Source organism: Equus quagga, chromosome 5 (genome assembly GCF_021613505.1).
Source record: "Equus quagga isolate Etosha38 chromosome 5, UCLA_HA_Equagga_1.0, whole genome shotgun sequence".
Classification (NCBI taxonomy): domain Eukaryota; kingdom Metazoa; phylum Chordata; class Mammalia; order Perissodactyla; family Equidae; genus Equus; species Equus quagga.
Genome location: NC_060271.1, coordinates 43552861 through 43568917, shown reverse-complemented (window position 1 = coordinate 43568917; position 16057 = coordinate 43552861). Strand labels below are relative to the sequence as shown.

General features: G+C 46.7%; 1 protein-coding gene across 1 annotated transcript in view; it reads left to right on the top strand.

Moving 5' to 3' along the window:
* The window catches only part of CAMTA1 (calmodulin binding transcription activator 1), a 776715-nt gene that overhangs the window by 326424 nt on the left and 434234 nt on the right, over window positions 1-16057 (top strand). The window contains exon 4 of the mRNA XM_046661785.1: window positions 4474-4609. Coding sequence (XP_046517741.1) covers window positions 4474-4609 — 136 coding nt within the window. The remainder of the gene's footprint in view (window positions 1-4473; window positions 4610-16057) is intronic.

Below are 16057 nucleotides of genomic sequence, written 5' to 3'. Positions count from 1 at the left end.
ACCTATATTTTCTTCTAGAGTATGTATGATTTTATTTACTACCTTTAAATCTCTGTCCCATTGAAATTTATCCTTCTGTATGGTGTGAGGGTCAGATCCAATTTTCTCTTTTTTCCATATGCCTAGCCAGTTATCCCAATATCACTTACTAAAAAGTCAACCCCCTCTCCCCAACTGAGTTGAGATATTTCCTTTATTGTATACTAAATTTGTAAGTGGGAATATTTCTGGATTTTCTATTCTGTTCCATTGGTCTCTTTATTTTTATGTCAATTCCATGCTTTTTAAAATAAAGAGCTTTATAGAAGTGTTAATAGTTGATATGGCTGGCCTGTATACCTTGGTGTTCTTTATTGGAGTTTTCTGGCTATTCTTGGTATTTTTTCCTTCCTATACATTTTATAATAAATTTTCCTAGATCCAAAAAAACATCCTGGTGGGATTCTCATTGTCGTTACTTTATATTTACAAATTAACTTTGGGAAGATTGACATTTTTATAATCTTAACTCTTCCTAACCGAGAACATGTTATGTTTTTGCATTTATTGAAACCTACTTTTGTGTCTTTTAGATTTTTATACATTTTCCTCTTAGGTGTTGGGAATTTCTTATTAAGTTTATACCTAGTTATTTTATTTTCTTTTTCTGTTTGGTAAGTGGAGTCTTCCATCATTCCTTCCATCTGTTTTATTTGTGTGCTTGTACATGTGTGTGTGTATATGACACACACAAACATGTATATAGCTGTTATGTAAGCGTGTGTGTGTGTGTGTGTGTGTGTGTGTGTATATATATATAAACTATTGATTATGTATCTTAATTTTATATCTTTTTATTTACTTTTATAATCTGAAGTACTTTTTCCATTGATCCCATGATCCTTTTACCATATTGCACTGGACATTATTGGTTTTGCTAGCTGTTAGTTTCTTAGATGATAGGTTTCTTGGCTAGATGCCTCCATGGTTAGAATGAAGCTCCCAGTTGCTCACCTTTTTTTCCTTGATGTTCCTCTCACTGCTGCAATGGAGGTCTCAGATTGTTTCCCAAGGCTCTCTTAGGCTATTTGGCTTAGTTTGGCTTCTCCCAGAAGGAGAGCCTGAGATGAAGATTTGGGTACAAGCAGTTTATTTGAGAGGTGATCCCAAGAAACTCCAGTAAGGGAGTGTGAAAGTGAGAGAGGAAAGGGAGAAATACAAGTAAAGGGTGCTTTTTCCCAGCAAGTCACCACTGTGGGCAACTGGAGCTGTGCTCTGGGAGACCATACAGAGCACCCAGAGCACCTAACCATAGGGTGGGGAGGCCTGGGAATGCCTCAGAGCTATCCCAACCGTGGAACAAGGAAGCCAGAAACTTACCTACCAAGTCCCCATCCACTGGGTGAGAGGTGCTTTCAGGGCATTAATGACCACTCAGCCAGGAGAGCAGAACTGGGATTCAAACCTGGACTGGCCCCACAGTCTATGCTAAACCAGTAGCCTCGGGGGAGGTTCTGGAGTCTCCAGAGAGACTCACAGACTGACTGTGAGTGAATGCTGCTTAGACACTATCTCGCTAGAAAGGCTTGATTTCCTCATCTATATGTTGGGAGTGGTAATAACGCTATCTCATAGGGCTGCTGTGTGTGGATGGTGGACATAGCTGTAGACGTGGATGAAGATGTAGGCGTAGGGTTAGATGTAGGTAGATATAGATGCAGACTAGATGCAGACACGCATGTGGCCTGCTCTGCCCAGCAGAGCACTAACTGGGAGTTGGTGGCATTATTAAATGGTGACAGGACTTCCGTGCCTTCTCCTTGCGGTCGCCCTTACCCTCTGTCCTCAACTCCGTTTCCATTTCCCTGCTGTTCTCAGGCGGTGCGCGCTTTTGAGCTGTCCTGAAAGGCACTAAAGCCCCCACCATGGGCCCCTCTAGTGGGGCCAGGCCCACATCTCCTTCCTCCCAGAGCAGCACTCCAATCCCCCCTCCTCCCTCACATCTCTTCCCAGCAGCTCTGCTTGCTCTCGATTCTATTTTGGGATGGCAGAACAGGCTCATTTTCTTCACATTGTGGGGTGCGTGGGTCCTTCTGCAGCCCTCTGGCTTTCCCTTTGCCGTCCTTGGACCTGTGAACTGTGGAGGGAGGGACCTTCCCCCATCACGCAGAGCAGAGGCAAGTTCTAATAAAATCAGAGTGGTGGATTAAACACTATTAGGTTGCTCATTATTGCAAGTTAAAATGATGATTCCATTTATTAAGGCCATTTACGTTGGACACTTCTGCTCCCTTGGGATTACGTCTTGCTAAAAGTGTCAGATGATAGGGCCGTTCTTGCATCCTCAGAATGCAGAGGGTGGGTCACCAGAGGAAGATGGGTTTCCTTGGGTGGGTGCAGTTGTGATTCTGACTGTGGATGTGATGGTTTGGGGAGTCCACCCTCTCTTGGTCATACCGGTTACGTTCCGGGAACAGCCGGCCTGAGGATGCTGCTGAGGTTCATTGACCATGTTTAGAAAGGGCAAGAGGATGGAGCAAACTGCATTCCTGTCTTAGCTCGAAAGAAGCTGGATTGGATGAATATTGAGTCTGCTTCAACGGATGAGTTTTCTAGGGCCAAGGGGTCCCTGCAGCACTCTCAGGTGTGTCTTCGTTCCTGTTTGGAGAGGGCGAGGCAAAAGCAGAGCCCCTCTGTTTGATCAGATGGATTCCTCTGCTTATTCCTTAGGCAGTGGCCCAAGCACAGTAGTTGGGCTTCGGAGCCCTTCGAATGGGTCCCTTAGTGAGTGGAGGACTCACAGTGCTCTGAAGATTAGGTACAAGTACCTAGAGCACGCTGAGTGGAAGAGGCAGCCATCATTGGCCTCATATTTGAGCCTACCTGCCATTTAGAAATGGAAGATAACTGTCAGGTTTTCAATGCAAACTTGTAAGTGCGAGACAGATACGTCAGGTGACAGCGTTGTGACAAGAGCACGGAGCTGTTTCCAGATTGTTTTAGTCGGCACAGACTCAGGGAGGAAACCAACACTGACACAAACCAATTGCCCCGTGATCGGCAAACAATGAAGTGTTGCGAGTTGCTGTTGAAAGTCTATAATTTCCAGTGGAATTGCTGTTTAGTCATCACCTTGCTGCTGAATGACACAGCCCAGCTGGGTGGGAACCACAATTAGCTGCTGTCACCCCGGAGTGATTTTTTTCCTCCTACAGACAATGGAATATTAAGACATCAATAGCCAATGTTCTGTGCCCATTGTACAAAGGAAAAGAAAAGAAGGGGATGGAGGCGCTTGCCTCAGGCCACAGAGAAGGCTGGCTGGCTCACTTTCTCACCTCTGCTGTAGCCGAGAAATAGGATGACTTGCATCAGAAGAAGCCACTTCCTTTGCCTTGTTTATGTGTGGCACTCTCACCCCAGCTGGGAGTAAGATGGAGCGCTTTGTGCTGTGCGGTCTGGTGCAGAGTGACATGGAGCTGGCCAAGGGGAGGCAAGTCACGTGCTGCAGCTTTCAGGGGAGTCTTCCTTGAAGGTTGGATCTGCCCACACCTGCTGGCACTTTATTCTGGAAGGGGTTTACCATTACCTTCAGCTCACCTTCAGCTGCCAGGGGAGTTTAGTTCTTTCTCTCTTTGGTGTTTCCAAACCAAAATATGTGACCTCTGCAACTATGGAGGCGTCAGTAAACATCCTCTGTTCTCTGTGGTTGATGCATAACGTCTTTTAGGAAAATTCAAGGCTTTTTTGTTTGTTCTTTTTAAATGGCACAGGAACGGCCATCCCACTCTCAGCATTTAGCAAGCAGGCAACTATTTTCCTAAGATAGGGTGGTTGTGGACCGAATAGACAAATTTACCTGGCAGTACTGAGCCCTCTGACAGCTGAAGCCCAAATGGGAAAGAATCAGGTACTTAGCTTGCTTGAGAAGAAGGACCGAAGATGCTCTTTCGTATCTCGCAGTAATCTAAATGCAGGCAATGAATCAGGGACATTTGGCTTCGCTGACTAGTTCTTCCATTGGTCTGTTCTTAACATAGTCATCTAGCGTCTGCCTTAAACTTATTTATTTCCTAATGCTGGGTGATGGATTAAAAGATGTGTAGAAAATCTTTCTACAAGAGATAAGATATTGCAGGCTGCCACAACACCCCCGGCTCTTTTTGCTTTCTCTCTCTGTTTTTTCTGCTTTTCAGTGCACAGCTCAGGCCCCACATCGTATATCCTGATTAGATGGTGGGTATTACTAAGGGGATGTTTTTTAAGCCTATCATTGACACATTTAATTCATTAGGTACCAAATCCACAAGCAAATTTTGGCTGGCCATAAAACATGGTTAATCCAGGGAGCTGCAATAAAAGGTGAAAAATTATGTTCCAGCAAATGTGGAATATTGCTTTTCTGTAGAGACTTTTACTGGTCTACGATATCTTTCTTCATAAATTTTTCTTCTGCTTGGTTCTCTTGGTAACTTAACCATTTGTTGTTTCCAGACCACAGAATGGCTCAATGATACTCTACAACAGGAAGAAAGTGAAATACAGGAAAGATGGGTATTGCTGGAAAAAGAGGAAAGATGGGAAAACGACCAGAGAGGACCACATGAAACTGAAGGTCCAGGGAGTGGAGGTAAAGAGCAGAAAAGGCTCTCTTGTTCCACAAATGTCATTTCTGGGCTGCAATGAGGATGTAATTGCTTTGGAGTCATTTGATGCCAGTCACCTCTGTCAAAAGTATTTTTGCTTGCCAAGACCATGTTTGTTGTTTTTCTTTTTTTCTGCCTTCTTACTCTACAGTCTCCATTCAAGTTTTCCATGAAACTGGATTTGATTGACACACTCCTGTTTCTCGGGAGTCATTGGTATATAGATTGAGACTGGCAAGCTTCCTGTAGAATCATGTGTTGTATTTATCACAGAGGAACGTCCGAGTGCACTGAGAGTTTGCAGGTGCTAGGGGAGAGGGGAGCTGCATAAGGAACTCCCTCTTCACATGGCTGGGGCCTGCCTCTGCTGGGCAGGTCCACTGGGAGCTGGTGATCCCCATATGGAGCCTGGCTTCACTCCCTCCACTGACAGCCTCTTCAGTTTCCCTCTGGGTGTTTCAACCTCAGGGAGTGTGCTATTAGATGGGATACCAAGATGTGTGGGATTCCTGCAGGGCTGGGGTGGAGGTGGGTCCTGCAGAAAATGTCTTGGGATCTTGTGCAAACTTCATTTTGGGTCCTCAGGGGAAGACAGGGTACAGTCTGGTTTCCTTGCTGTCATTCTGACCCCACAGGCTCTCACCCTTGGGCAGCCATGGAGACATCCCTCCGCCTTCTCTTTTTCATCATTTGAGGGTCCAAGGCACATGTCACAGTGGTACAGGGAGATGATATGAATCGTGGTGCATTCTTGGCTTGCTAGTTAGCAAGCACCCATTTCTCTGCATTTCTTGCTGATCCTTGTAAGGGATTTCCCCAGGAGCATGGCCTGTGCTCTCTTGGGCGGGGAGCTGAGAAGCTGGCTTGTGATCCACCTGGTATTTCACACTGGTCAAAGAGAGGGGTCCTGGAGTCTGTTGCTGTGTTGGGTTCTCTGGTGTGCCAGGATTGATCACCAGGACCGTAAGCCCACTTGAGTTCAATGGCTCACTCTCCATGCTGACATTCTTTGTGACACACTTTGTCATTATGACTTTTTCTATATTAATCATGTGCTTTTATGGCTATTAAAAATAGCATCCAATGACTTTTATTATATTGCCCCACAGAGAGAGATAACTTTTGTTTTATGTTTTTGGTTTTTTTTAAACACCTAATAACAATGCTTTATGATGATGAACAAAGAAAAGCCCTGAAATGAGAAATTCCAGTTCCCCACGGTCTCTTGTGTTCAGTGTTTGCACAGACTGCACGGAGCATTAAAATGCAGATTACTCGACCCTGCTGCTCTGGACCCACCTTGCGGCCTGTGACGGTGATTGTACGAATAGATTAGCCACTGTTACAGGGAGCCCAGGGAGGGGGTGGTGGTTGTTACATGCATCAGGTTGGCTCCGACTTCTGGTGACCCTGTGAATGAGCGATGTCCACAGTGTCCTGTCCTCAGCAGCCCTCCTCAGCTCTGGCAGACTCATGCCCATGGTTTCCTTTACGGAGTCAGTCCATCTCATATTTGGTCTTCCTCTTTGCCTGCTGCCTTCTACTTTCCGCAGCGTTATTGTCTTTTCCAAAGACTCCTGCCTTCTCATGATGTGCTCAAAGTAGGACAGCCTCGGTTGTATCATTTTTACCTCCAGCGATGGTTCAGGCTTAGTTTGCTCTGGGACTCACTTGTTCCTCTTTCTGGCAGTCCAGGGTAGCTCTCCTCCAACGCTGTATTTCAAATGAATCAATTCTGCTCTCCCACGATGGAGAAACAGGTAGGAAGTGAGGAGGAGTGTGGGTGGGGCCCAAGAGTGAGGGGTTGCTCTTGCCGAGCTTAGCGGGGTCTGTGGACTTTCACGCCAACACCACTGCACACAGCCCGGGGCGGCAGGCCTCCGGTAGGTTTCATCTTTAGTGATGTGTAAATCAGGAACTTCTGGTTGTAAGTAACAGCAGGGTGGAATTCTTCCTCAGCAGCAGCACAGAAGCCCAGAGGGGAGAAAGCCACGGTGTTCATTTTCTTCCCTCATGTTATAAATTAGAATTGTCACTGGGTGGAATCAGAATGATTTATGGTTATTTTTAGGCCGTATTTATGTTTGGAGTTATTTGTGGCTCTCACACTTGCAGTCCAATGTGTAGACACGTGTGGGGGCAGTCCAGACCCTCCGAACATTGAGGAAGGGAATGTGTAAGATGGTGAGCGGTTTCCATGACTTTCCTGGTGAAAGTGGCAGTAGGGCAGTAGAATTGGAAGGCGGGCTTGGGGAAGCCTTGGTGGGCAACACTGGTGTGCTTCCAGGTTCTGGGAGAGTGAGGCCACGTAAGGTGAGTGCGTGGGGTGTGGTGGTCTTTCCCATTGAGCTCAGGGAGTTGTCCCATTGAGTCGTTCAGTAAACATTGACTCTGTGCAGGGCCCTGTGGTGTCTACAGAGAAAACATGAGCCAAGTGCAGCGCCCCATGGACTCACGGTCAAGTTGAGGGGATGGCTGTGTCCATACCTAAAGGTCATTAGCAGTGCTGAGAAGTGCAGAAGCCTGAGCTTTTAGAATGAGTGTTCTGGGAATTCAGACTGAGCTGGGGGGATCAGGGAAGCTTCCTAGGTGAGATGGGCTATACGCTCAGTTCTTACAGGTGGGTAGGATGTGTGTGTAACTTACGCAGTGTCTCGTAGCTTACCCTTTTCACTTAGCACTGTAGTCTGAGCTATACGTAGGTCGATACTGAAATCCCCTCATCTTTTTCTCTGCTCTATAGTCTTCCACTGTATAAGTGCTTGAAGCATTCCCCAGTGGACTTTTAGATTCTCTCCAGTTTTTCAACATTCGATGCTCCAGTAAACATTCTTATGCAAATCTGTTTGTGCATGTGTGCAATCTGGACCTGGAATTGCTGGGTGTAAGGTCTAAGTGTTTTCTAGACACTGCCAAATTCTGCCAAGTGGCTGTGCTAATTACACCCCCACCAGCACTGAGAATTAACGTTTCTCCCACCCCCTCCTGCACACTGATGGATGAAAGATGATAACTCGTTCAATTCGAATTTGTGTTTCTTAATTATTTGTGGATGAGCACCTTTTTATGTTAATGGAAGTCCTTTGCTCTGGATTGTCTACCATGGGCGTGATTTTTAAATAGCCCCAAAGAAAGATTTCTCTGACAAGAGCAGCCCCACATCTCACTGGCGTTTCTTCTGCATTTGCTGTAATCTGGACCGGTGGCTGGGAAGCCCAGTGGTTGTGCAGGGGACAGTAGGCATGTGGTCCTTTCCACCTGGGAAATTACAATGGGGATGTCCATGGGGCTTTACATCTCGCAGGAGGAGGGGGCTGCTGAGTTTGGATGTTGCTTCCCCCTTCAGTGGATTCAATCAGGTGGTACCCACTGACTCAGCACCTCCATCATGCCAGCACGGTGCCAGCTACCCCTGCTGCCTGGAGAGGCAGGCAGCCCTGCACAGGGTCTTGGAGCTCTGATTTTCTACCGCCAGAGCAGGTTTCCTCAGTTCAAGGGCATGATAAAGATATTTGGATCTACCGTTTAACATATCACTTGCTATAAGCCTTCCCTCAGGCCAGGAAAACTTCCAGCCCTGTTCCGGGAACTGCTCAGCGGTCTAGCTTCTTTTGTTCTCAGAGGCTGGGGCCCTAGGTACACACGGCAATTCAAAGGCACATTGATTTTCTCAGCCAGGCACAGGATGGGGGCAGCTGCTTTTGAAGCTGACGAGCTGTTAGGTCCGTGATTAGTTGTCTTGTCTATAAGCCAAGGAGAACTAGCTCGATAAGGTTTCCAGGGATGACAAAGGTTGGCAGGGAGGAAAAAGAAGGTGGTTACGATGTCAACGTTTCTCGAGATGAAATCTCAGCAGGCCTGAGGTTGGTCCTGCTCCCCATGCAGATTTGTGCCTCTTACTGGCCTGACAGGACAGAGGAGCTCTAGGGTGGGAGAAGCCCTGAGAGCAGGTCCCAAGTGTCCCCATGCCTCTGGATCACCATGGCAGGGATCACCTGAGTGGGGTGAGGTCAGCCCGAGGTGACGTTGTTCTTGAGGCCAAGCTGGAAGAGTGCTTTTTAAGTTCACAGTGCTGCTCCTGGCCCCAGAAGCTTCCAGGGCTGTCTTCTGTCCTGTCTTCACACCTCTCTCCTGAGAGTGCTGGTGTCTCAGAACCCAGGCCAGCTCTCAGCTGTCTACCTCCCGACTCCTTCGCTGCTGGGTTCCCACAACAGATAGGGATGCACACTTAATATAGGGACGGCTGCAGGCTTATGAATCTCCTACCAGGTACACTATCTCATTCAACCCTCATCAAAATGTCCGTGCAAAGTACACATTACCACACTCATTTCACAGATGAAGAGATGGAGCCTCAGAGGGGATTTCTCTTGCCCCATATCCAGCCACAAACCAGTGGATAGCTGGGACTTGAGCCAAGGTCTGCCTGCTGCTAAAGTGGAAGCACTCGCCCTGACACCAGCTGCTCCTGGGCCTTCTGGTGAGATTTGTAGTTTTTCACATACTCTTTACTCATCAGCCAGTTCTCAAATGCTTTCTATCCACCATCATTGTGATGGGTACTGAGGATGCAGTGATGTAAACAAGAATACTCCCATCTCATGGTGAGACCAAAAATCAAGCATGCACCCATAACACAGGGTCGTGAGGGCTATGATGAGAGAATTACAAGGCCCTGTGCAAAACACATGGGAGGGGAACCTAAGGCAGACTTGGTCTTGAGGAACTGACATGATCATAGGGAACTAGGCACTGTTGGGAGCCAGGCAGTCACAGGTATGGATGGGAAATAGTGATAGGCAGTGACAGAGGCTGTTGAAAAATAGCTAACGTGATTTAAAGCAACAGGTGGCCAGAATTGTGACGTGTCAGTATCTCTCCCAGCCCCATCAGACCAGATGTTCGCCTCCTGGGGACGAGGCTTTCTCTGCTCTGATCATAAAGTGTGCCTTGCCGCAGACGTCCTGCCTTTGGAACCAGTGGGTGGTCCTTGCACAGAGGCTGTTGGCTCAACTGTGGGTAGCACGGACAGACACCCTTCCCCACTGAGCCCATTCTGTGGTGGACAGGAACCCCCTGGCTTGGACCATCTGGTGAGCAGAAATGCAAGCCATCATCTCTGTCTGATTGGAGTTTTCAGTGGTGAAGAGAAAGTTTAGTTTTGCTGACCTGTTTGTTCTGCCTAAAAGAATGAAGAGTTGCTTTGTCTCCTCGACTAACTGCCGGACAGCTCGAAGCCCGTTGTGAGCATGGCAGCGGCAGTAACAAGGTTATGTTTTTGGACTTGGCCTCATTAGAAGTGATGTTCTTTATCTGGACACTTAGGCCACATATTAAAAAGAGAAAAAAAGCCCCTCTTTTAAAAGTAGGAATGATATTGTAGTTACCGCATTAGGAATTAACAGGGCATGAAATAACTGTCTGCCTCGTGGCAATGCCAGATCATTTCAGCTCTGCTTGCAGCCATAAGATAAATAGGTATCTTGCTTGCAGCTGATGGAAAATATTTAAAATAGCCAGGCACAAACATGTATGGTGCCCAAATCAAGTTTGGAAAACAGCAATGAATAGATAAGGAGGAAGTCAGTTGGCTGATGAAACAGCTGGGCAGCAGAAGCTCACAGAGGCGCAAATGAGTCTGCGTGTTGCGACGATGTGTTTTTAAACAGAATGCACATTTTCTGCTTTTCATGAAGAATAGTGTGGCTTTGGTCTGTGGATGTATTGTCTTACTCCTCTTCCCTTCAGACTCTCCCTGCACCATCAGTCTACACAGTCCAGCATACCCTGCTCAGAACCTGTTTTTCCCTGTGTCTCCATCGAGACTGTGTTATCCTTGTAACTTCTGAACCTTCCAGGGTATCTTCCCTGATCTTCTCCAGCCAGAAGTAGTTGTTCCTTCCCTTTGCTTTCTGAAGCTCTCCATTGGTACCTTTCTTAAGGAAGTGTTCTCTTTGATTTTATATTAGCTCTGTCCAGTTCAATAAACATATATTAAGTCTCTAGTATTTTCTAGATAATAGAAAGCCTGTATCTAGTGTCTAGGTACTGGGTGATCTGTTAAGCACAGGATATAGAGGCAAGTAAGACACGGCATCATACTTTAAAAATTTAACCTGGTCATTTCAGTGTAATAGGGTAATGTTACGACAGAGATTTTGAGTGTTTGAATGAACTTGGTTCCCCTCTCTGAGGACAGGGTCTGGACCAGTCATCCACAGGACGTTGGTCTGAACGGTAAGGTCTGCCTAATAACTAACCGCTTTCACGGGTACCCCACCCCCACCCCCGAATCTGAGCCTCCCCACAGCCCTGTGGTTCCATCATGGCAGATATTTTTATCCCCATTGGTTGCACATCTGGGACTTGAACCCAGGTCTTTGATTTCAAACCCCGCTGCCTCTCCTGCCTGGCATCGAGTGCCAGCGTTGAGGTGTTCCGGTCTCAGGACCATCTCCAGTGGAAAGAGCAGGTCTGTTCAGCGGTACCTGGGGGATCGCCCAGGGCTCTCTTCTGACTTTTAATCATCTGAATTTTTGTGTAGCATTCTGCTGGTTCGTTAGCACGTGAAGACAATTTTCTGTTACCTGGATATGTTTTGGTGGAATCACTTCAGGCACTCAAATCCATAGTATTTCCTTAATTTCTAATTACTTAGCATCCCTGGTGATATGTCCCTACGCAATTCATATAATTAAAATTTTACCTAATAAATAACATTAAGCTGGCCAGGTTTTGAAGTGGCTGTAGTAGCCCTCTCTGTTCACATTCTGCTGAGCTCAAGGAGGTCTGAGCGGGATAGCGGTTCTGCTTCTCCTTCTAAAGGCTCCCTCTTCCCTGACCACAACCAGTTAACAACAGCAACAACCATGATGGCATCATTTATTGAACACCTACTGAATACCTGGTCCTGTGCTTGTCACTTTATGTGCACATCTCATTCAATGACTTGACAACATCCCTGCTAGATAGGTACTGTCATTATCCTCATTTTTGCAAAAGATGTAATTAATTTCCCAAAGGTTAGGAAATGTATCCAAGGATACCTGGCTGGTTAGTAACAGAGCCAAGATCCCACCCCAGGTCTATTTGATTTCAAATTCCCAGTTTCATCATCACTATACCACACTGGCCTCCAAAACACCTTGATCCTCAGAAGATGTCTTCTTACTCCATGGGGCTCTGGGAGTAAAGGGTTTAAAACCGAGCACCATGTACCCAAGCATGGGTCTCAAGTAAGATGGGGGATAAGGAAGGCCTTTACCCTTTAGAGTGATGGGCCCCCTTCTGGTCACCTGGCATCCCCTCCTTATAAAGCCAACCAGTCAAAGGGGCAAGAGCCCCTGCCCCACTGTTCTTCTAGCCCAGGAACCTGGCTCCCTCGGGCCACGAGGCATTACAGGAAGAAGATATGGAGGCCCCTTGCTGTCTGCTTCAGTGGTTGGGAGTTCACCCTTCAGCACTCTAACACCTGCAGGACCCGCCGTCACTCCTCAGCTCGGATTTCATCCAAGTCCTCCAGAGCCTCTTATGTTCCCATGTCACCCTTCACTTAGGGGTAACGAGCTGTGTTATCCGCTCTTACTGTGAACTGCTCATCTCCATTTGTCCTGAAGCTACAGCTTTCAAGCTTCCAGGATCTGCTCACCCTGGTGGTCAGGGTCTGTGTACTCACTCTCCCTGTGTAGCGTTGCCAGATTTAGTGCACACACTCACATACACACATGCACACACATGCACACATATGCACATATGCAGACATCAGAGACAGGATGACCAGTTAAATTTGAATTTCAGATAAATAATTTTTCAGTACAATATGTCTCATGCAACATTTGGGACATACTTATACTAAAATATTATCTGTTGCTTATCTGAAACCCACATTTAGCTGAGCATCCTGTGTTTTATCTAGCAACCCTCCAACCATCAGAACAGTTTCCTTTGAGTCTTTAGTTCAAAGGAAAGAGATTTGGCTGTTTGGGTATTGGTCTCACTGAAAACTTGAGCAAGTGAGTTGATTTATCCCAGACACATTATCGATGCAGCAACCATAAAAACCAGGAAGGCCACTGGCCACCTGCTAAGAGAGAAGACACTTGGGCAGTTTGCTAGTGAACTCAAGTGCTGCCAGGCCTGGGGACGCTCGTGCTCTCTCTGAAAAGCGAGTCCTGGCTGCCTCTCAACTACCAAGGCCCCAGGACTGCCAGAGCCCCGGCTGCCCTTAGAGGCTGCTGGCCTCGAGGAATGCAGGCCTCCTGCCAGGGGTGTTTGGAGAGAAGCTTGTTAGTGGAAGAGATGCCAGGAAGATTTTGAAGGAAATCTGTTTGTGGTTTCTGCCTTCCTTATATCTCTGGTAGATTACAGTATGTAAAATGTTTTGCAATTTCCTTTTTTAAACTTGATTTGAGCCTTATTGAGCTAGCAACTCCCTGTCAAAGGTGGAGCAGCAGAATATCAACTTGGTATGCTGAGCTGGTGTTTAATTATTATCATAACGGTCCCTTCACATCATTGCAGATTAGCCCACAAGGACAGGAGTGGAAATTTTAGCATACTCAATTACGATGGAAACCCTTGAACACCACCGTCAGAATCCACGAAGGGCCTTTCTCTCTTTGGGCCCCAACATACGGCAGGCACAAAGTTAGATATTTCCCAGGCCACACAGCCTTGATTCTGTAAGCATAATTGACAGCCTCATCCAGAAGCTGGAAATGCCTTTTAAGAACATGGAATATATCCCCTGCCTTGGTAAATGACCAGATATGGTTGTTTGCATTGGGTAAAGAATATCTCTGGCCTTCACTTGACCGAATAGTAAATTATTGATCTTCTCTACATCTTTCAATTCCCTAGCATTGCTGGGGAAATTGACTCCTATCATCCGCGGCTGTGGCTTGTCTCCATATAGGGCAGTCCACGCCCAGAGGACACGAATCTCCAGCCTTGTCTGTGAACAGTCACAATGACCCTCTTTAGTTGACATTGTTGGTCCCTGACACAGGGAAGGGATATAGTGTGTAAACTAATCAGGCCCGTGTCACTCTGTCTGTCTGCTTCCCCCAGGGCAACAAAAAACATGGGGGAAACAGAGGTGCAGTGAAGGGCGTTTGAGCTCCAGTGGGAGTGGTGGAGAGAAGCGTTGCTGCGGAAGTGGAAGAAGGGACAGGTCCTTCACACAGCTGCTCAGGTGGAGGCTGCTTTGGCGGAGGCTGGCTGTGGTCTCCTTGTTTCTTCTTTGCGCTTGCTTGGGTTTCTGGCTGCTGAGCTGTTCTCTGCGTGCCCTCCCTGGATACAAGGCTGGAACCGTAGCTGGAAAGCAAGTGATTTCATGAAAGAGCTCCTTTCTGGTTCTGGAGTTTTTCTCCTGGACAGAGGAAACGACCTTCCATTTCCTATTTGCATTTCTTAATTCCAACATCTTGAATGCTGTGTACCCTTTAGGGCATGCTTTAACTCCTTGTTGCCAAACACTCATATCTCACTCTTGCAAAACCTGAGACCCACACAGACATGTACACAGCCATATGGCCACTTGCTACCCATAGTGTGGTGCATCCCTCAGTAGCATCAGCGTCAGCTGGGAGCCTGTGAGAAGGGCAGATTCTCAGGCTCCCGCCCAGATCTGCGGAATCAAGATCAGCCTTTTAGTGTGATCCGCCCTCCATGATTCACAGGCACATTAATTGGGAAAGCATTGACACATGCCATCCTCTTGCTGCTGGGAGGGTCTTCCCTTCATGCCTTAGCCCTAGGCAGGTGATTGTTTTTTTCTTTTAATTTTATCTTAAGAAAAAAGTCCAAAGGAAAATTTCACAAGGTGGTCTGGCAATTCATTACTTGACTCCCAGCACCTTTAAAAAATATCCAACTGAAGTCTCTGATTGCATGGTTTAAGCCTATCACTCCTTGTTCTGCCCTTGGCCATGAAGGAGACAGAATAGCAGGTTTCTGAATGCAGAGCACACCAGCTGGCAAGGACTGAACAGTCCCCTCAGCCCTCCCTTCTCCAGGTGAAGCAGCTCTGTTCTGCGTTGTTTAGCTCCACTCGACCGGGCACTTGCTGTCCTTCACTATACCCAGTGCTTGGCATGGCACCTGCTACACATTTGGTGCCCAATAAACACTTTTTGAATAAATGAATGAAATGATGAACTTCTTCTGTGAAAGGCTAGACAGTAAATAGTTTCAGTTTTGCCAGCCAGCCAGTCTGTGTCACAACTATTGTAGCGTGAGAGCAGCCATAGTCAACAGTTAAGGAAGGAGTGGGACTGTGTCCCAGTAAAACTTTATTTTTACAGGCAGAGGGCCAGATTTGGACATGGATATAGTTTGCCAACCTCTGTTCTAGATTACGGCAGCAGGTTCTAGAAGAAGCAGGGTGCTATGGGAACTAGTGAGAGATTGGTGGAGGACGATCAAGGACTTGCCACAAACCCTTTTAAGGACTTATGTCTGAGTAGTGGTATGTCCTAGGACTTAAGTTTGCAGCCTGATGGTGTTCACACACAGCTTATATTTCTGCTCCGAATTAACACTTTTATTTGTGACATACCAACTGTCCCATCAGACAATATGGTTCGTCTTGTTTGTCTTGGTGAAGTTAGGGTCTCTTCTTTCGCTTTACTTTCAGTGGCAATACATCCGTGTGGCATAGGCTTATTTGTCCTCAGTGTGAAGAAGCTAGGTGAGGTCTCTTGCAAAGGGCAGTTGGGAAGTGTCCTGTTTCTCCTTCGAGCCAGAGGCACTGCTCAGTGGCAGTGTGGAGAGGGCAGGGCGTGTCCTGATGATGCACTCGTGCTGCCTTGTCCAGGGACAGCTGAGCCAAAGGGGTGGGGGACCTTGCTGAGACCAGGTGGGTTAAACGATCGGGATCTCACAGAAGAGAGAAAGGCTGAACCACCTGCGTCTTTAGGCTTGAAGTGCTTTGAAAGCAGCCTGGACGTGTTTGATGTGACAACATCCCCCTAGAATAGAGGCTGTAGGGAGGGTGCAGATGCTATTTGTCTGCGTTTAAGTATTTACATGACAGCACGAGAAAACTGGGGACTTTCTCTTTCATCTTTGCTGCCACAATTTACGTACAGTTTTATGATGGATGCCAGAGGTAGACATTTATTACAAAAGTGTAAGAGATGTTGACTCTTCCCGAATTGATTATTTAGAATTTATTTTATTAAATATTCTAGGTGGCGTGTGATAAACTGAACCTCTGCTGGTTTGCAGCTTAATGATTCATGTATCTGCGGCGCGATAAGGAAATCAAAGACTTGGGTTGCCATTTCAGGAGAAGAATATGGATTATTATTAAATCTGGAACGGGCCTCTTGAGAAGCCTTCCTTAAGGGAGCACACGTATCAATAATTTCTTCTCCATATGAGAATTCTAATGTTTCGCTTATGGAAACATAAATTCTAAACAAGTAGCT